Source organism: Schistocerca americana, chromosome 2 (genome assembly GCF_021461395.2).
Source record: "Schistocerca americana isolate TAMUIC-IGC-003095 chromosome 2, iqSchAmer2.1, whole genome shotgun sequence".
Classification (NCBI taxonomy): domain Eukaryota; kingdom Metazoa; phylum Arthropoda; class Insecta; order Orthoptera; family Acrididae; genus Schistocerca; species Schistocerca americana.
Window position 1 is genome coordinate 1,114,632,681 of NC_060120.1, and position 21,148 is coordinate 1,114,653,828.

The 21,148-nt window shown below is 42.9% G+C and overlaps 1 protein-coding gene across 1 annotated transcript in view; it reads right to left on the bottom strand.

Moving 5' to 3' along the window:
• The window catches only part of LOC124594715 (gustatory receptor for sugar taste 64e-like), a 159,036-nt gene that overhangs the window by 16,859 nt on the left and 121,029 nt on the right, over positions 1 to 21,148 (bottom strand). Inside the window, exon 8 of the mRNA XM_047133083.1 lies at positions 8,556 to 8,718. Within this exon, the coding sequence (XP_046989039.1) occupies positions 8,556 to 8,718 (163 nt within the window). The remainder of the gene's footprint in view (positions 1 to 8,555; positions 8,719 to 21,148) is intronic.

Sequence of the window (21,148 nt, forward strand, 5' to 3'; positions counted from 1 at the left end):
GACTGTTTCGTGAACTGCAGCTCACTCCCCAACCAGACGCGAAGCGGCGCTTAAACCGCATGAAACGGGAAATTAAGGCAGCAGTTGAGCAACACCGGAACCAGGAACGGGAATACCTTGTGTCTACCCTCAATCCTGACGATGGCAGGGCATAGAGGGTGGTAAAACCCTCTTTCGCCGGCGACAGCAAATACCGCCCTTACAGGTCGGGAACGACTTCGCCAGCGATCCAGACGCGAAAGCCAGCGTCCTGGCTGACGCATTTGCAGCGAACTTCACACCGGTGGCCGACGTCATCGACGACGACCACATACGGCGGGTCCACGAGCGACTACCAACCTTCCGCGCCGCAAGGGAGGAAGGCGCCGTTATCGAGCCGATAAAGGAGGAAGAAGTCGCTGTGCAACTTCACTCGCTGAACCCCAAGAAGGCTGGAGGCAGCGATGGCGTCACAAACTTCCTGCTGAAGAACCTTCCGCCGGGACTACACCGGCAACTTGCCGATGTTTTCAACGAGATCCTCCGATCAGGTGTCTACCCTTCTGCGTGGAAACACGCTGAGGTCGTGGCCATTCTGAAATCCGGCAAGGACCCACGCCAGGCATTGAACTACCGACCCATCAGCCTGCTCCCGTCCCTCTCGAAGGTTTTCGAGAGGCTGTAAGCGAGAAGACTGATGCGACACGTCACCCAGAAGGGCATCATCCCGGACGAGCAGTTCGGGTTTCGAGAAGAACATGCCACTTCCCACCAGCTCCTGCGGATGGTAGTACCGGCGATGAGGGCACTGGAAACAAGGGAATACCTTGGGGCAGTGTTCCTCGACGTCTCCCGAGCGTTTGACTCGGTGTGGCACGACGCTGCTGCAGTCGTACCTGTCTGAACGAACCTTCAACGTGAGGGCTGACGACGGTACGTCCACAGACCGGCAGATACGTGCAGGAGTGCCGCAGCGGTCGGTCCTCGGCTCCTCGATGTGCTTCCTGTACGCTGCCGACGCCCCGAAAGTGCCAGGAGTTGAACTGGCGCTGTACGCGGATGATACGGCCCTGTTCACTCGCAGCATGAACGCCCAGGTGCTGAGAAACCGCCTCCAACGAGGGTACGACGCCTCGGGCTCATGGGCAACAAAGTGGCGGCTGAAATTCAACGCCACCAAGAGCCAGTCAGTCGTCTTCACCCGAAGACATCTGCCACCAGGGATCACGCCAGTCGAAACCTTGGGAGAATCTATCCCATGGAGTGGGACGGCGAAATAATAGGGGTCACCCTAGACCGCAGGCTCACCTGGAAGCATCACATTCGTGATGTGAAAAGGAGAGCAATAGGACGCCTTCGCGCCCTGTATCCGCTGCTAAGCCCGCAGTCGTCACTGCCATCGCAACACGGCATCACGCTATACCTAACATTGGTTCGCCCACTGTTAGAGTATGCGGCCGTGGTGTGGGGGAAAGCCGCAGATGCTCACATTGTGACTCTGCAGCGGATACAGAACCGCGCCCTGCAGGTTGCTATGCATCTTCCGAGGCGCTTCTCGACGCGCCAACTCCACGAGGACACCGGGATCCTACCGCTCCGAGACAGGGTTCGCGCCATCGCCAGGAAGTTCTACGAGAAGACGGGACACTCCCGCAACTGGCTCATCTGTGGACTGGGCCAACAACCTCATCACAGGCCAACCACGCGTTGGCCTGACTACTGAGGGATTAAGTTTTACTAATCCCCCACCAGAGTGTGTCTTTCTCTTTTTTAGGTTATACCAGCAAGTACCAATCAACAGGAGTGGTAATATATTTTTCTTTCTTTTACAGGAACCGCAGGAATGACAAATTTTGTCCAGACTGCACCATCCCGAGCCAAGGATAGTCTCGTCTTTTTCAGCGTCAGCGTCAGCAAGCACACTTTGAGTTCTGACAGGTCCGTTCGTCCCAGTCGGCGATCACCGCACGCGGCAGGCGACCACAGAGTGAGACAAACAGTGTTTCGTGTCTGAATTATTCATTTTAATTATCCAATTATTCGAGAATTATTTATTCTATCAAGGTAAGTATTTTTAATTGGGAAATATCGATGTAAAATTTTTTGGTAGATTATATTTTAAAGCCCAGATTTTCTTATGCATTTACGTAGATATACGTTGACATAATAAATAATTGCAAAACTTGTCATCTGCTGTTTTGGATACCTGAATAATGATTTTAAAAATTCTTTATCGCAGCTTCACCGCAAGCATGGCATCGACAAAAAAAAAAGAGAAAAACTGAAGAAGAGCATCGAGAATTCAATCGGGATTGGAAGGAGTCTTTCGCTTTCATTTGCAACTCATATGGCCTTCCGACTTGTCTCATTTGCCACGAAAAAGTCGCACACAGTAAGAAATCAAATTTAGAGAGACACTTCACTACAAAACATACACAGTTTGTTAATGAATATCCAGCCGGCGAAGAACGAAAAAGCTGTTGACGAGCTCCAGAAACAAGTACAGCAATCAAGTTCCATGTTAAGTAACTGGACGCAATCTACAAGTAATGTTAATCCGACAAGCTTCGTAGTATCACTAGAAATTGCAAAAAAAGGCAAACCATTCATAGATGGCGAGTATGTCAAAGATTGCTTTATACGTGCATCTGAAGAACTATTTCGTGATTTCAAAAACAAACTATAAATCTTGAAAAATAAACAAATAGAGATCTGCCACTATCCGCTAAAACAGTACAAGATAGAATAAGTAAAATGTCTTCAAATATATAACTCATTTGCAGGTGGAAGACATTCAACTGGCTTCTGCCTTATCGCTTGCTATCGATGAGTCTTGCGATATAAAAGACACGGCACAAGTTGCCCCTTTTTGTGAGGTATATGTCTTCCCAAGGTCCGAAAGAAGAACTTCTAGGATTGCTACCGCTCTTGGGACAAACTAGACGGGAAGACATAGCGAGTGCCGTGCAGAAATGCCCCGACGATAATAAGATCGATTCAAATAAAATCGTTTCAACAGCAACTGATGGAGCCAGAAGTATGACAATAAAAAATAAAGGGACAACAACGATTCTTCGTAGCAAAATAAACCACGAAATTCTTACGTTTCACTGCATAATAAACCAAGAAGCGCTTTTTGCGCAAACATTTCCGGCAGAAATAGATGAGGTCATGAATTTGGTAATCAAGATTGTTAACAGCATCTTGTCAAAAGAACTCTACCATTGTCACTTTAAAGAATCCTTAAACGAAATGGAGACTCAGTATACCGACCTCCTCCTTCACAATAAAGTGCGATGGCTTTCCAAGGCTAAGGTGCTGAAACGTTTTGCTTTGTGCTTGATAGAAGTAAGTACATTTCTCAACGAAAAAGGCATTAATCACCTTGAATTAGAGAAGAGCGAATGGCTGCAAAAATTTTACTTTATGGTGGATACGACGGCGCAATTAAATGAGCTGAATCCAAAACTGCAAGGAAGGGAAACTCAGACTATGTTTTGGTAGAAGAATTGGTTTGTTTCGAAGGAAAATTAATTATTTTTGCAGAAGATATTGAGAGCGGTAAATTTATCCAAACTTTCTAAAATCTTGCAAAGCCAACGCTCCCATTGAATTTGTTCGCTCAAATGAATGTTAACGTTTTTTTTTTCATTTTTAAGTACATGTTACATTGTTTAGTAAACTTCAAATTTTGTACTTGAATAACCATGCAAAGCCATCGCTCCCATTGAATTTGTTTGCTCAATTGTTTGTTATTGAAGTACAAGTTAGTGTTGTAAATGAATTTTTCATTGTTGTAATATTTTACTTGAATAATAACTGATTATATAATAATACCATATATATATATATATATATATATATATATATATATATATATATATATATTCATATATATATCTAATTTGTTGTGAAAAAACACTGCTTATAGTATATGAATAAATATATATTTTTCTTTTGAATGAATAGATTAGTCTTTTTCGTCAAAAGCTTTATTTATGCAAGTACTTTTTATTGTTGGCATGAAAAATTTTTGTGTCTGTTTAAAAACTTTGAAATTTTATAAATTGTAATTTCTGACTCCTCCGACTCAAAAGGTTGCCGACCCGTGGCCTAGGACAACCAATTATTGAATAATTTAAAAGCCTGCAGTTGCTTGCAAATGCATAAAAAAGCTTGAGGTCTGAAACAAAAATGGCCCCCATTTCTAAGTGATAAACGATAAAAATTTCTTAAAAATATTTTTGAGCGCCCTTATCATTAGGGGATTCACCAAGGAAATGTGAAGTTCTTCTGAGATGGCGAAACTACCAATTATTTTTTTTCCTGGACCACTTGGTATGGAATGACCCTCCTTCCTTGGTGCCTAAAGCCGGCGGGGTACTCATAATAAAATGTTTTAAAGTCAAAAATGAGGATTCACTAAACAAACGCAGCTAACGCTTAGTTTATCCTCCCCAACAGTGATCTATATAATATCTGGATGTCGAACTCCAGTGGTCTCAACGTGCCGTCCAAAGATGCTCGCATTTGGTTTTTTGCCTAGTTACAAATGGATGCCACGAAATGTAACGAGAAAGGAAAATAAAAATTCTCTTCGCTTCTGCTCCCTCATCAGCCTGTTACATCGTATATTGATATAACGTTCGAAGTAAGATATAAGTAAAGAATTTTTTATGGCTTACAGACCAGTGGAAATTTTTTGCCTAGCTACAACATAGCGGACTACGCAAATGACATGAATCTACAGGCACACAGAAATTCCATGCTTTGAGATCAGAGATCTACATCTAGGTAGTGTTGAGGTCACTGCTGCCCAGATATGTTGGTCAAAGACGTAAGTGGAGCGGCCTTCAGCTGGCATACTGTTGCGTTCCAGGGGCATTTGCAAGTATTTCACTTACAGGGGAAGCCTTTGATATTGAACACTCAGATCTCCATGAAACTTTGCTTAGAGTAACACTCAGTCATAAAAACCACAGTAGTCTGTATCATTTCCATACAAAACTCCGCACTTGTCTGCTAGAGCCAACAGACTGTGACGTGTTGTAGCTGCACTAACCAGTGCTCGAGTTGCGAGAACGGTGTAGCTGCAGCTCGAATGTGCCTCTTGGAGTGTTCGCATGCGGGCTACTGTGTAAACTGTGTACAGTGATATTACGGAGAGAGGTAATACTACGAGTGTATTCCAAATATTAGGGACAAAGTTGCGACGTGCTGCATATCGAAATGAAATCGGGGTCGAGGTTAGAGAGTTCACGGATATGTTATATGACAAAATAATTCAGAAATATAATGAGAATGACACAGAAATACATGACGTTAGGCTGGATAGATACACTGATTTTGAAGGACAGGAAGAAGGTGAACCTGAATGTGGCTTGTTCAAGCAGTACACGACATCCACCTCCAGAGCAACGGGAACAGCCCAGGCAATGTGAGTACGAACTCTCTCCACCCAGGAGAGTACTGGAGTACATTTATGAATACTATTACTGTAATGGCTTCAATACCTATACCTAACTAATGAGTCGCTAGAAGAACATTAAAAATACATCAAATTTCAGATTAATTCTAAATTATATGTCAAGCAAAATGCGAACAGGAGCTCGTCTCAAAGCAAGCAGACTGACGCAATTAAAAACTATAAAAGAGCATATAATATCGCAACTTGATAGAGCAAGGTTGTACGCATCTACAGTTCACTATTGGTATCAGCCAATGTATGTACTAGAATCCTCTAAAATTCAAAGCTTTGATTTCTTTTATCGACAGTCTTAGGGCTGAATATGGTATTTCATCCAGGCATATTACTGCATTTGTTACACGTAAGGACATGTAACGTATAGCATGCGTTCGTAAAGCACAACAGTGTGTGGAGGAATTGGACATACTTTTGCCAGAGCACAGTGTGAAGAAAGGAAATGACTGGAACAGTGAACAGAGCCAATTCCAGTATGTGTTATCATAATCAACACAGTCTCACAGAGGAGAGAGAATTACAGCTATAGTGCGTTGCAGTCTGTACATAACTCTACCTACAGCTACACAAGTGATGCTGCTTTATCAGTGACAAACAGATTAGCAAACAAGTTGCACATATCTTTTTGAGAGGCACAAGGCATTCTCGGCACAGATATTTAAAAAAACGTGAAGCAGCCTGCCGACGAAACATTCATGCGAAGGCAAGTAACAGTGGAAAAATGACTAAAAAGCACATGAAACGTTTTCCAACTTCAGCGCTTGGCAAACGTGTAACAACTGAATAGAGACTACTGCTGTGTGATTTCTAGTCAGGTCATGCAGACCGTGCCCCTCTAGACGCAAGTGTTCCGGACAAGGATGTTACGTTTGAGATATTGCCATCTAAAACAATAAATATTGCGAACCTCTTGATGTTTACTTCTTTCGGCAGTATAAGCTCTACATCAGCAGGACTGCTGATTTCGTAAGACTGCAATGTGCGAGACCACAGGTGAAGGAACATGGTCGTTCCTTCATCATCAAACTTCACTCTGTGCTTTACAGTCAATTTTCTACATCAAAGTATACGCCTATGTAGCAATATGCTTAGCAGGTTATCACACTGACATAATCATATCACCGTCTGAAAATATAATTAGTATGGCTTTTCACACTAGACTGCTTGAATGCGAAACTAATTTTGAATGTAAAAACGTGGCTTTGGTGAGTCGTGCACATTCTTCTCTTCCACTTTGTTTTAACCACTTCATCGAAATCCCGCATGTCCTCTGTGAGGAATAATATAAGCACTATCAGGTGTGCAGGATGTGGTGTCACCGCCAGACACCACACTTGCTAGGCGGTAGCGTTTAAATCGGGCGCGGTCCGTTAGTACACGTCGGACCCGTGTGTCGCCACTAGCAGTGATAGTCTAGAGAGACTCCCTAGCACTCGCCCAGTTGTACAGCCGACTTTGCTAGCGATGCTTCACTGTCGACATACGCTCTCATTTGCAGAGACGACAGTTTAGCATAGGCTTCAGCTACGTCATTTGCTACGACCTAGCAAGGCGCCATATTCAGTTACTATGTATCCTGAACGTATAATTTTCCTCCTACGGCACTGATACCTTTATCCTCCATTTCTCCCTATTAAAATTTCGCTTGTGATAGGATGCAACGTTTTGCATGGAAATGACAAGATCACTGTTTTTTTTATTATCGAGCGCTATTTTGAACATGGTTTCGTGCGATTCCGAGCGTTCGAGGTCAAAGATGTCCCTTGTTACCTTATTTAAGAACAAATGAACAGCGCTGAACTATTGCTTTATTTTTGCCTTAATGCCATGGTAGAGATCAGACGCACCGGCAACTAAACGTTCTCGCGCTCGGCTGTATATTAACAGGGTGCATTGCTATGGTCAATCTCTTAAAAGCATTTCAGAGTGCACAGTCTTAGCGGGTGTTTCCTGTTACGAACGACACGAGAGTTACTCTAAATTAATTGCTCCCAAAGTCCGATTGCGTTAACGCAGAATAGGAGTCAAGAGCCCCCAGCAAAAAGGTTCGTAAGACCCAGAACAACATTGAGGTTAAGGTATGTCACTGTTGAGTCTGTGCTGTCAACGTGCGATGCAGAAAAAAAAAGTGTCTGCACTTTTTGAATTGGCTCGTGTTCGTGAAGCAGCGGGGAAATAGAAAATAGTCTAGTCTGAAGTATTAGTTGACAAAACGAAAGGTGGAAACGGATACAAAAGTGAAGCAGAGCCTCTTCAAGTTCGAACCTCTGATACTATAAATGTTAACGAGTGCGGACGTGATTAGAGACCGGATTACTGTGCATGATATAAATAAATACCTCACAGTTCTTGTTACGTCTGCCACAGACGGCCCCTGCCAGGCCGACTACAGTCAAGACACCCCTGTGCACCATATAACATACACACGTACGTGCAGGCGCAACCAAGAGAAAAACGATTCTTCAAAATAACAGAACTTGCTAGAGACTAATGCGAACCTTTTTCTGCAGAGGTCGCCTCACAGACACAGGGAAAGTTGGAGTACTCCGCCGACCTCCACCGGCTTTATAAGGCCAGCGCAGCAGCAGTACAGCCAGTTCCTCGCCGAGCTAGGACCAGCTACGAGGGACCTCACCGACACTCTTGATGAATAGTCGTCTACATGTTATTTGTTTTCTTTGTGTATATATAGTGATTGTGCGAGAAGTGTAGTTCAGTGTCAATAAACCACATTATACTGAGTGTTCTACAATACTGAGTGTTCTTCAGTTCTAAGCCGGAATACGCATTGTTACTGTAGAAACACTCGTATTTATACCTCTCAGTACAGAACAAAACATGTGCTACGTTAAGCATATAGTAGAGTAATTGGTAACTTAGTGTAGACTTCACTGTAGTACAGTTACGTTACAATCGGTAACCATCCAATCCGATAGGTACTGAATGCGGGGGAACGGGTCGTAGTTTTACAGCAAGCGGACGAAAGCGTGAGGATTATTTGGCAGTTTCAGCTATTATGATATCACAGACCACCTTGTGGTGCTGGGGTACGTCGAAAAGAGTGAAACGGATGGTGTACGTTTTCTGTAAAGACCTCAGTACTGTAGTCCAGCGGTGGCACGGAGTAGAGCAGAGTGCTGGGCTCCTTGCTCCGGACGTAGATGTCTGAAGCCGACAGTGAGACGAGGCAGGTCTTGGCGAACAGGTAGATGAACGACCAGTAGTAGTACACCGTCTCCACCGCACTGGCCAGTGGCCTGCAACCAGACAGCAAGTGTTACGTGCTATGGAGTCTGGGTCATTCTCCTGCTATAACATTCAGAACAATTGCGCACAATTTAACACATGTACAAAACATTTGAAGAAAGTTCGATGCGTAGCGGAATGTGCCGTCATACCTATCCGTCAGAGTGCCAACGCAAAATCCAAAACCGAACAGAGGTTTCCATATGGATCAATGTTGTTGTTGTTGTGGTCTTCAGTCCTGAGACTGGTTTGATGCAGCTCTCCATGCATGGATCAATGTAAATTCAGTTAATTCGTCTGGACATTCCAAAATATATATCAAAAACACATTTGTACAGAATAAGCTTAATAATTAAAAAAGTATTTTTCACTTTTCTTCTCCTTCAGCACGATCGTGTTCATCACCTTCTTTGGAAGGCTGCCGGCTTTCTACACATTTTATGGTCCGATTGTAACGTCCGCACAGCAAATACCCTCTACCACGATCCAATTAATCATTTTCAATCAAACCATCCACATTCATTCACTTTGGAAAAGTTATCTGATCTGATTTTTCTCGTAATATATGCGGCGACAGCTCGTCTACGCCAAAGTATGTTCTGATCTGATTTTCTCGTAATATTTGCGGCGACAGCTCGTCTACGCCAAAGAATGTTCTAGTGAATTTATTCTTTGAAATAAGAGAGATGCATATATGCATTCTCCAAGGTTGTTGGAGTGATAACTAGGAGAGCTTCTGGAGTATCGGTTGAGGGATTGACGTGTTTCTGAGAGATACATATTCTGCTTTTCTTCTCGCTAAAGCGAGCCAATTAACATTTGTGCCGATAGCGGTTTGTTTTGAAGAGAAGAAGAGATTGTAAAAGGAAAATAATTAAGGCGTGGAATCACCGGAGATCTGGACATGTAATGGAGATGGCTTTAATACACGATTTCCTCCATAAATAAGGTTTGTGACTTTTTTGTTCTGGAGTGAATGAACGAATGTGGTTTTTCTGAATCATTTGTTGATCACGTTGGCCCTGTAATTAGTGAGGAAGTTTCAGCTGTGTCGAAGAGAGCCTGCAATCACTGAGTCTGTGTTAAATCGTCCAAAAAGGCTTCGTACACATCTGGAATTCGCAATCTTTTGTAAAGGGAACAAATTGTCCAAACGATTGATTCCCCCGACTGACTGCAGTGTTTAACAGTAATAATAAATGTAAAGATCTCTTATAGCAAGCCAGCCGCTGATTACCAAGACGTAGACTCCACCAAAGATTCTGTTTGACTGATTCCTTTTATCACTGTATCACAGGTTCGAGTCCTGTCACAGTCGCCATTTTAACATTTTAATGTTCGGATAATAAGCTGCCGTCTCTTTAATCTAAGAATAGATGATCAATGCAGCTAGCCGCTATCTCTGTGTAATGTCTTCTCTGTATAGAGGTGTATCTGTTGTCTTTAGGATCCCTTCACCTTCACACATAAGTCTATACAGTAAAGTAAGGCCCTCCCAGTTCTTGGCTGATCCGTGATAAGACAGGCGAAAAATTAGACTAATGGAGGATTGTTAGTATTATCTCTATTTTCATTCGCTCTCTCTCTTTCTCTCCTTTATCTATGTATAGTTTTTAATATAAGATTTCACCATGATAGAGCTAAAACGAAGGGATTAACTTATTAGCAAGATAAATGCTCAATAGGAGAACATGTGGTATCACCTTACATGCGGTATGCATATATATCTTGAAATTTAAAAACTTAGAATAACTATATTACACCGAATATTGTAGACGCATTAATCAGTTTCACGTACTGTATTATTAACTCTCGTAATCAATGAAAAACAGCACAAAAATACCGGAAACAACACAAAGGCGAACAGGAAAATGCAATTGTCGCCATTTATATTTGTAAGGCTGACAGGCATACCACGTTGTGAAACCTCAGGCACTCGAGGAAAACTGACCCAAATTTTTCGTGAGGAAAGTCGTCGAAAAACAAAACCGACGATAACTGAAGTAAATGAAAACTGGGTTATTAGCGGGAAGGTACAGCTCGATACGTGGTAAAAGTATGCTCAATAATATTAGCAATAGCAATAATAATAACAATAATAATATACTTAGTGACAACCAAATAATTTTTTGCTGGATAGTACAGCAGTCAACCAGACACGAAAGTAATGTAGTATTTGTTGATTTCCGGCAGTTTTTTTTTCAGAAACTGAGACATTCATACATATACAAGACCAATTAATTGTGACAAATAACCGAAGTAGCTTTGTAATGGTCAGGGAAGTTGGCAACGGCTGGGAGAGCGTTTAGTGATCCGGTGCCTTCTGAATAACACCATTTCCAGATCATACTTTACACACTGTATGGAGATCGAAGGGACTTCATTATACAAGAGGAACTGTTATGATTGATGATGAAAGCTGTGATATATGCAACAAAAAGGACTGAGGAGAATTTCGTGGGAAGTGGGGATTAAAACTGAAAATATTGTGTCTTAATTATTAGTAAATTGTTTTCTGCTGTAATGCACACTTTACTGCGCGACTTTATAGTAAAGCATAGAATAAAAATAAATAACACAAATAGCAATGGCTATGGTGTTTGTTTGCTGTACGTTCAACCCGCTTCGTAGAAACCCAACAACAAAGATTTATGGTAAACTTTATAATGTTACTTGACAGGGAATATTTACTTCATTAAACTTTATATATTCCAAATACTGTTCGAATCTCAAATATGACGGCGCTTTGATTCTGTTGATCTCTGTCAACGCTCACACACAACTAAATTCAAATGTTGTATATTACTGCAGCATTTCGAAACTATAAGAAAACAGAGATCATAAATTAATATTTTATACAATTTTATAACGTCGCATTTGTCTGGATATGCAAGGAGAACAGTGACAGTGAATGGAAGAGATCACTCTGCATAAGCATATTTCCACTTGGTACGTCAAGGCACTGTACAGTACAGAAAAATTAGAAAGTGTCGAATACTCTACTAACAGTTGCAAATAAACCTGTTGATTCGGTGAGAAGTAAAAGCATAAAATTCGGTGAGGAGTAAAAGCATAAAACCAAGATAGTGGAGACAGTTGTGGAATGAAAAACAGTGTAACGAATGACGAGTGTCAGGAGGCCTGGTCCTTCCAAATCAGCGCCAGATCCATAAAAGATAAAAGGAAGGAAGTTTATAGCTTAACGTGCCGTCGAGGACGAGACCATAGAAACAAATCACAAGCTCGGATTCTCCTAGTTGGAGTAACCATTCCGGCAATCATCGTAACCGTTACAGGGGATTTATTGGGTTGGTGCATAAGTTCGTAACGTCTTTGCTTTGCATGTTGGTATTCCGTTTGCTATGGATTCCTCTATCGATTGTCGTTTTTTATTTGATGTTCACTATTGTTGTTTGAGTCTACATATTGTTTCTTTGCCATTTGGAGATAGTGAGTAGAGCTATGGATTATAGAAAACGGTGTGCCAAGTGGAGGAATGGGAACATTTCCGACATGTTACTCTGCTTGAGTTCAATAGACCAGAAGTTCTCAAGCTTTTCCCCTTCTTAAACATAAATTATTTTACCTTCTCCCCCATTTTGTTTTCCGTCCTCAGCGCTTTTCATACTTGGCACAAAAACTGCCCATGATATCTGTTTACTTCTGTCTAAGTATTAAAACTATCAATTAGAATAAGAAGAAGAAGAAGAAGAATAACAACAATAATTAGAGAATGTGATTCAGCACACGAGAGGAAATTTTAAAAAAAAATTGTCTGACGTTTGTATTATTCAGTGGTGGTGCAACTGACAAATACAACGAGTTTATAACGAGCGAGTGCAGTTGCTGGAACTGAGAAAATATGTGTACCTCACTAAATATTTTTATAGATTAGTTCAGAAATTAGTTAGTTATTTAAAATTTAAGTGTTTCCTTCTGCAATGCTTCTAATTCAGTTAGAAAGTTTTCATACTTGGAAGATCACGACGTATAAATAACGATAGAACAGTATTCAACATTTGAATGCCACCTTAAAAACTGTTATATTCAAACTGATGATCCAAAAAAGGAAATAAACAACAACTTTCAGAACACATTCCAGCTGTAGGTGAGGTCGATGTTTTGTCTTGATTAACGCCAGTAAGTTGATGCGAAGAGTGTCCTTCTTGCTAAATTTGGTTATTGACTCCGAGTGTGCACACAGAAGTTTTCGAGAGACTTCGATTTAAGTGTTCTGTCACTTGAGAACTGTATTAGCTCCTCTTGTTCTACTGTTGACACATGGTCCGGTACGATCGTAATTGATGTGGATCCAGTCATACTCAGATAAAGGAAAATAATTATCGAATTTCTGAGCGAAGTTTTCGATATGTAATAAGCCAATTCTAATTTTTACTCTGTAGCGGAGTGCGCGCTGATATGAAACTTTCTGGAAGATTAAAACTGCGTGCCGGACGGAGACTCGAAATTTGGTCCTTTACCTTTCGCGGGCAAGTTCTCTGCCTAGTGAGCTACCCAAGCACGGCACAGGACCCGTCCCGACATCTAGTCTCGGTCCGGCACACAGTTTTAATCTACGAGGAAGTTTCATATCAGCGCACACTTCTCTGCAGAGTGAAAATTTCATTCTGGAAACATCCCGCAGGCTATCGTAAAGCCATGTCTCCGCAATATCCTTTCTTCCACGAGTGCTAGTTCTGCAACATTCGCAGGAGAGCTTCTGCGAAGTTTGGAAGGTAGGAGACGATGTGTTTGCGAAAGTAAAGCCGTGAGGACGGGTCGTCAGTAGTGGCTGGGTAGCGCAGCTGGTAGAGCACTTGCCCGCGAAAGACAAAGGTCCCGAGTTCGAGTCTCGGTCCGGCACACAGTTTTAGTCTGCTAGAAAGCTTCAGTCAATTCTATTAATTTTACCTACATCCAACTCACTTTCTTTCACGAAGTCATCCAAAGAATAAAATATATCGCAGTTAATCTTCTCCAACTGCCAAAGTTTTCTTTTAAACGCAAGCACTTTCTTGCTCAGAAAGATGATATTACTGCTTCGGCCTTGAAGTGACATGTTGAGATAATTCAGTTTTTCAAAAGCGTCGGCCTAACAGCACATTATTAGAAGGTATTTCACCCAGAAACTGAGCCGCAAGTGTGGGTGAAATGCTGTTCAGCTGAAAAAGACGAAGTTCATCCTTCAGCTCCACTAGGTGACGAAGAACTTCATCACGAGACATCCAACGTATCTCCAAGTGAATATAAGCGAAACGTGAGTGGAACTCACCTCCTTGCAAATAATGGGAAATAGCCTAATGTTTAAAGCTCGTGCCTTCACCAAATTTACAATACTGACTGCATCTTTCAGCGCTTCATTGACTTCCGACTGTACTACTTTAGAAGTCAATCCTGTCTCTGTATCATGCAATGTCTGAATTTTACAGAAGGGAAAACAACACGCCCTGTTGTGATGAACCGCTTTTTAGTGCCAATAATTCTGCCACCCGACCGGTACATACACCTACACAGTTTGTCCATGACCGATTGTTGTCAACAAAAAAGGGATTTCACTAGAAAGAAAACATCCGTGCCAGTAGTCCTCCCCTCAATTGATTTTAAAATTAGAAAGTCTCGGGTATTTCATTTTCATAATAGCAGCAAGCAAAAACGAGATGCTGGAAAGATTTCCATATGTGTACTGTCATCAGGTTGCCGAGTGAATTTTAGGATACTGAAGACGTGATGGCAATCTATTTCTCACGTCAGTGACTATTGCATCAATACAACGAGCCCCAATAGCATGTGAGGAGGTATCGACTTCAGACTCATACCTTTCTCCTTCTCTACCACCTACATGATATGAAATATAAATATTTCACTAAAAGCCAGTGCCCCCTCTATTACTCTCTGCCCCCCCCCCCCTCCTCCTCGCCGGCAGGGGAGTGGCGCCCCTCACTTTGAGGACTGCTGCGATAAAGTAGTAACAGCAGTGTAGGCAGCGAGAATCAATTGCGCCGTGTATGGCAATAACGCCATTGGACAGAGTATGGAAAGAAAACAGTTTTCTCGTTTTGAGGAGAGTCGTTGTGACATTAATAGCTCTCCACGTTCAGGAAGACCTTCGAGGTTTAACGAAGATTGTGTAAACAAATTAATCCACAATGACCCGCATCATTGTGCTTGAGAACTGTCTAACATGACGAACTGTGGTTATTCCACCATCGTGCGACATTTGTATGCAATAGGGAAGGTTCCAAAATCGAGTGTATGGGTGTATGCTCTAAGCCAAAATCACAAAAATCTGCGGGTGGCCATATGTGCATCTCTCCTTGCTCGTCATCAATTGGCTCATGAATAACATCGTCCATTCGTAGCATGTATCGTTACTGCTCATGAGAAATGGTGTGTTTACGCTAACGTAAGGAAAGTGAAGAAATGGTTGAGCCCAAACGAAGGACCAACTTTCCCTACAATGACCTGCCCGCACTCACAAAAGATAATGTTATGCATCTGATGGAACATCTACGGTGTGGTGTAATATGAGTTTCTTCCCCGAGACACAATCATCACTGCTGACATTTATTGTCAACAACTGAGACGCCTTGCAGACGCAATCAAAGAACTACGAGACCGGGAAGACTGAGTGAAGTGATGCTACTCCAGGGTAACTTCCGCCCGCATTCTGCTAGACTGACAAAAACGCTATATAGGAGTTGGGTTGGGAAGTCATTCCGCGCCCATCTTATTCACGCGATCTTGAACCCTCAGATTTTCGCCTTTTCTTCTCTCTGTCGAACCACCTTCAAGGAAATTCTTCTCCCGGTGAAAATGCGCTTCTAACACGGCTCGACGAGTTATTCGCATCAAAACCATGTGGTTTCTACAGTCGCGGAATCGAAAAGTTACCCCAGCGTTGATGTAAATAGTCAATATATACGAGTATTATTGTTATTTAAGTCTCTTTTATGTGTATTTTTTCTGTTTATTAAATTTACGGGAAACCGCTATGAACTTATGCACCATCCTAATACTTAATGCCTAAACTTCAATGCCAGTCGGAGAATTGAACCACATTCCTACTGAAAGTGAAACTAATGTCTTAAAAACTGCGCCGGAAGACTAGAGAGGGAACTTGAAACGTTGCTGTACATGTCGCTTCATCGACTTTCAGAATCTGTTCCCACTTTTACATTACATAGCAGCATCGCCTATGTGTTGGTGCTCCTATAACTTCAAATTGAGAGAAAGATGATCAGCTCGGTGCTATATCTGGCGGCCGCAGTGATATTTCAACACTATATTTCCACATCTGAATTGCATTTCATATCTAAGTTGTTTTCGGTACTAACTACATACTTATTAAACTTTAACTTTTTAAAGGAATCGCCATGTATTTGCGTCGTTGCCCTACTGTTCCCATATAACATCCTCTTGATGTCTGCTTGGAAACGTGCTTGTCGTGTGCTTGAGTATCTATATGTGTCTTTGGCCTTGGAATGAGTTTCTCTGAATGTACGGACAGCTTAGCCAACCTTTGTACAAAGCTAATGGAAACTGTTCTAGGGCAGAGAGACATCGCTGACCGATGGTCCGTTGCTTTGTTGAAGTTGGTGCAGGTAGAACGTCAGCTGCTGGTCTGTTGCAGAAGACTGGTGAGGGAGCGAGCAGCTTCGCTGCCCTGGGAAATGTCGGCGGGGTAACACCTTGTTTTAGCCCTTACTGTTAGTGAATGTCTAAGTTCAGCTTAACTGAGTCTCTAGTTCATCTCTTAGTAAGTTTCGGGTATTATAGACTAGCTACTTTGTATGTAGGAATTTATTACAAGTAATTCACGACTTTTACAATTTACTGGAGTGTTCTTTGTGGTCTATAATTTCGTGATGGATGGGCATGAGACCACGTCTATGTATGAGTGTGATTAATTTCCTCAACAAGTCATGTAACTGGTTATGAGCACTGCATGTGTATGTAACATTCCGGTGGTGCGGTGGTCGCAGTAAAATCCTGCTGTTTTTTGTGGAGATTTTGGTGAGTTTCATTGTGCGTGGCGTGCATGGCCGTTACCACGTGTTTGTTCGTGACATTGTATTTGCGGTACTCTGCACTCACTAATGATCCACTTTTGGTTTTTAAATAAATTCTCGTGCCCTATAGTTCGGTTTCGAGATCTTTCTTTGTTGTAATTCTAATAGTTAATCGATGATTATTTGCAGTGGATAGGAACGTAGCTACTATTGATTTACGGTGGCTCAGACCTGAGGAAGAATAGTACACAGAACGTAGTTTTGTTTAGACTGTTCCCCTAATTGTAACTCTGTGTAATTTTTACTATGAATTTCGATGTAATTTTGTGTCCAAATACTCAGTCACCTAGCCTAGTTTCCTCTCACCTATTTTACATTTTGGTTCCTTCTCGAATTTATGGGCAAACTTCGTTCGCTGTGATGAACGGCTAGTGTAAAAGTGTGCGTGAGTAATCCATGTATTCCACTGTATTCCCAATTCGCAAGTGACAGCATCAGTCGTGCAATCACTCCCTACGTTAATCTAGTAGCCATCAGTATCCACACTCCCTGATAGGTTGAAATTCTTAATAATACGCTTGTTCATGGGCAAGAGGTGTTCTTGATATTAATAACTCACCCACTGTTTATCCATTTCCAATCGAGCCTCTTCTCGGCCAACCTAGATAACAAGTGTGACTATCAGTTTATCTTTAAAAAGCATTTCTCAAACAGATTCTCTTCCAGAATTAATTAAGAAGTTCTCAATTTCTGTGAATATATAATTGTTTTCCTGAATTGAGGCCTATTTACTTTTCAGTTCTTATCTTCGTTTTGGTTGAAGTTAGTGTACAGTTACTGATTCATTGAGTTCGTGGCCCTGTAAAATCTATTGGGAAATGTGGTGTCACCGCCAGACACCACACTTGCTAGGTGGTAGCCTTTAAATCGGCCGCGGGCCGTTAGTATACGTCGGACCCGCGTGTCGCCACTGATTGCAGACCAAGCGCCGCCACACGGCAGGAATAGAGAGACTTCCTAGCACTCGCCCCAGTTGTACAGCCGACTTTGCTAGCGAGGGTTCACTGACAAATTACGCTCTCATTTGCCGAGACGATAGTTAGCATAGCCTTCAGCTACGTCATTTGCTACGACCTAGCAAGGCGCCATTATCATTTGCTATTTATCTTGTGATACATGTACCGTCAGACCGATGTTCACCAATTATGAATTAAAGTTAAGTATTCCAGTAGTTACTTACGTTCTTTGCTACTATAAATTCCCTTACCTGTTCCAGACCTCACGCCAGCCTGAGTGAGCTTAAACACGTGCCTTTTGGCTACCCGTCACAGTGGATTGGCTGTCTTGCCAGTCCACCACAGTTTGGCGCCGAGGATTGGTGACGAGAATTTTGCGTTCATATTGATTTACTTGTGTCATGGCTTCGTCACAATCTCCAGATGTACTGTCCGAATTTTATCGCTTGCAGAGCCAGCAGACGCAGGCCTTATTGGATGCCCTTGGACAGCTCGTCCAGGGTCAACGTGCAATGCAAAACGATGCGGCAGCCACCGCTTCACCGCTCACGTAGCCACAACACGCTGTTGCACCACCTTTTCGTTCTTTTGATGCGGCACTGGAAAGCTGGACGGAGTGGTCACGCCAATTTGGATTCCGTCTCGCCGCCTACACAATTCAAGATAATGAGCGGCAGCCTTTTCTCCTTTCCTCCATAGGCGTGAATACGTACCGTGTGATAGTCAAATTATTTCCCCGACGCAACATAGCAACTCTGTCCTACGACGAAATTTTGTCTGCATTAGATGCATATTTCAAAGATTCAGTCAATGTAGTTGCAAAAAGGTATACCTTCTTTCGTACAAAACATACGGCCGGTCAAACTAAAAGGGAGTGGGTTGCAACTTTGCAAGGCCTTACTAGGGATTGTGCTTTTGTATGTCAATGTGGACTCGCTTATTCAGATACTATGGTACGTGATGCTATTGCACAGAACGTTTCTGAAGTTCGTATAAGGGAACAGATTTTGAAACTAGTCAATCCCTACCTTCAACAAGTGATGGACATATTGGATCGACAAGACACACTTGACTTTGCTCAGGAATCATTTGAAACTTCACCAGCCGTGTGTCACATTAACCGGCCCGCCGGGCACGCTGCACGGAACAGTAAACAGCCCTCGCGCCCGTCCGCGCAGCTGCCGCCAAGCTCTCCGCCACGTGTGCTGCGCCAGCAAGCAAATGCAATGCTAAAATCATGCCCGCGGTGTGCTACTAGACATTCGCGTGAGAATTGCCCGTCACGCCAAACTATTTGCTTTTTCTGTAATAAACGCGGACATGTTCAGAGTGTTTGCCAGAAAAAGCTCCGCACGAACACTCACAACCATTCCAGGCCCTTTGCTTTGCGCCGGAATCGGAATCGAACCCAGAATACTCAGGCTCGTGAAGCTTCGCCCATGGAAATTCATGTAGTTCATTCCACTCTGCCCAGTGCCACTCTCTCTAACAGTGACCGTGTTCGTCCCACAAATAGTGTGCGTCGACATCGCCGGAAATCACGTCAAGTCGCAAGTGATTCTGTACCACTGTCAGTTCACGTTGCACGAGACAGTCGCTCTTGCTGTCAGCAGGACAATAAACTTTTTGTAGATTTGGACATTATTGGCAACGTGATAGCATTCCAGCTCGATACCGGAGCTGCAGTTTCACTGATCAATCACAACACGTACAAACAGCAGGGGCACACCTCCGTTGCGTGCTGCAAATGTTAAGCTCAGTAGTTTTTCAGGACAAGCAATCCCTGTGTTAGGACGGTGCAGCCTTCTTGCAACATACAAAGGTCAAACAAAACTTGTGTCATTTTACGTACTTCGTTCTTCTGCTGCAGGGAACTTGTTTGGTTTAGATTTATTTCAGTTGTTTAACTTGTCTATAGTAAATCAGGTCCTATCAGTGAACCAGACTGTGCCTTCAGACAGTGTTTCTCGTCTATGTGAAGAATTTGCAGACATTTTTGCACCGGGCCTCGGTTGCGCTAAGAACTATTAAGCACATTTGGAACTGAAAGTAAACGCGCAACCGAAATTTTTCAGAGCGCGCAATGTTCCCCACGCATTGCGTGATGAGGTCGCAAGAACATTACACGGTTTGGAATCACAAGGTGTAATTGAACGTGTACAGGCTTCTCTCTGGGCATCACCCTTAGTAATTTTGCCAAAACCTTCTGGAAAATTGAGACTTTGTGTGGACTTCATGGCAACAGTGAATTCACAACTAGTGACTGCAACTTTTCCTTTATCCCGCCCGGAAGATATTTTTGACAAACTGTGCCCGGGTAAATATTTTTCGGAGTTGGACCTAGCAGATGCGTACTTGCAAATACCGGTGGACGAAGACTCAAAGCGCGTTTTGGTGGTTAACACGCATCTTGGTTTGTACCGATTCAAACGACTCCCATTCGAGTGTGCATCCGCCCCTGCATTGTTTCAGCAATATCTACAAACTGTTTGTGCGTCGGTCCCTACTGCAGCAAACTATCTGGACGATATTGTGATCTCCGGAAAGACGGAAGAAGAACATGTAGCCAATCTCAGAACATTATTTCAGGTCTTGCGACAAAATGGTCTTCGCTTGCGGAAGGACAAATGTGTGTTTTTTGCTCGTGACTTACCCTATCTGGGCCATGTACTGAATGCCCAAGGCATACATCCGAGTCCAGAGCACCTCCGTGCCATACAGGACTTGCCTTCGCCGCAGAATTTGAAGCAGCTACAGAGTGTGCTGGGAAAAATCAATTACTACCATAAAAATGTGCGCCACGCCTCTTCCATTTCAGCTCCGCTTCATCGCTTACGCCGTAAAGGTGGTCCGTTCGTCTGGACGACGGAATGCGAACGCGCCTTTCGCCAGTTGAAATCGGCGTTGCCTTCCAATACTTGCCTTACGCCATTCGATCCCCAGACACCCCTTTTGTTGATGGTGGATGCATCGGATTTCGGGATCGGTGCTGTGCTTGCGCACAAAGATGGATCGCACGATCGCCCTATTGCCTTTGCGTCCAAATTTTTCCCGTCTGCGCAAAGACATTATCACAGATCGAGAAAGAAGCATTGGCTCTCGTATTTGGTGTTACTAAGTTTCATGATTTCTTGTATGGTCGTCACTTTACCATCATCACAGACCACAAACCTTTGACATCGCTTTTTCATCCGACCAAGCCTGTACCTCCACGTACAGCGCAGAAATTCATTCGCTGGTCAATTTTTCTCTCGCAGTACCGCTACGATATCTTGTATCGGTCCACTGCTAAGCACGGAAACGCCGATGCGTTGTCCCGTTTGCCTGTTGCTGAGGATAGAGAATTCGATTCCTCCGAACTTGCTTGCATGTTCATTGATTCGGAAACCGATGACGTGGTCGAATCGTTTCCGATT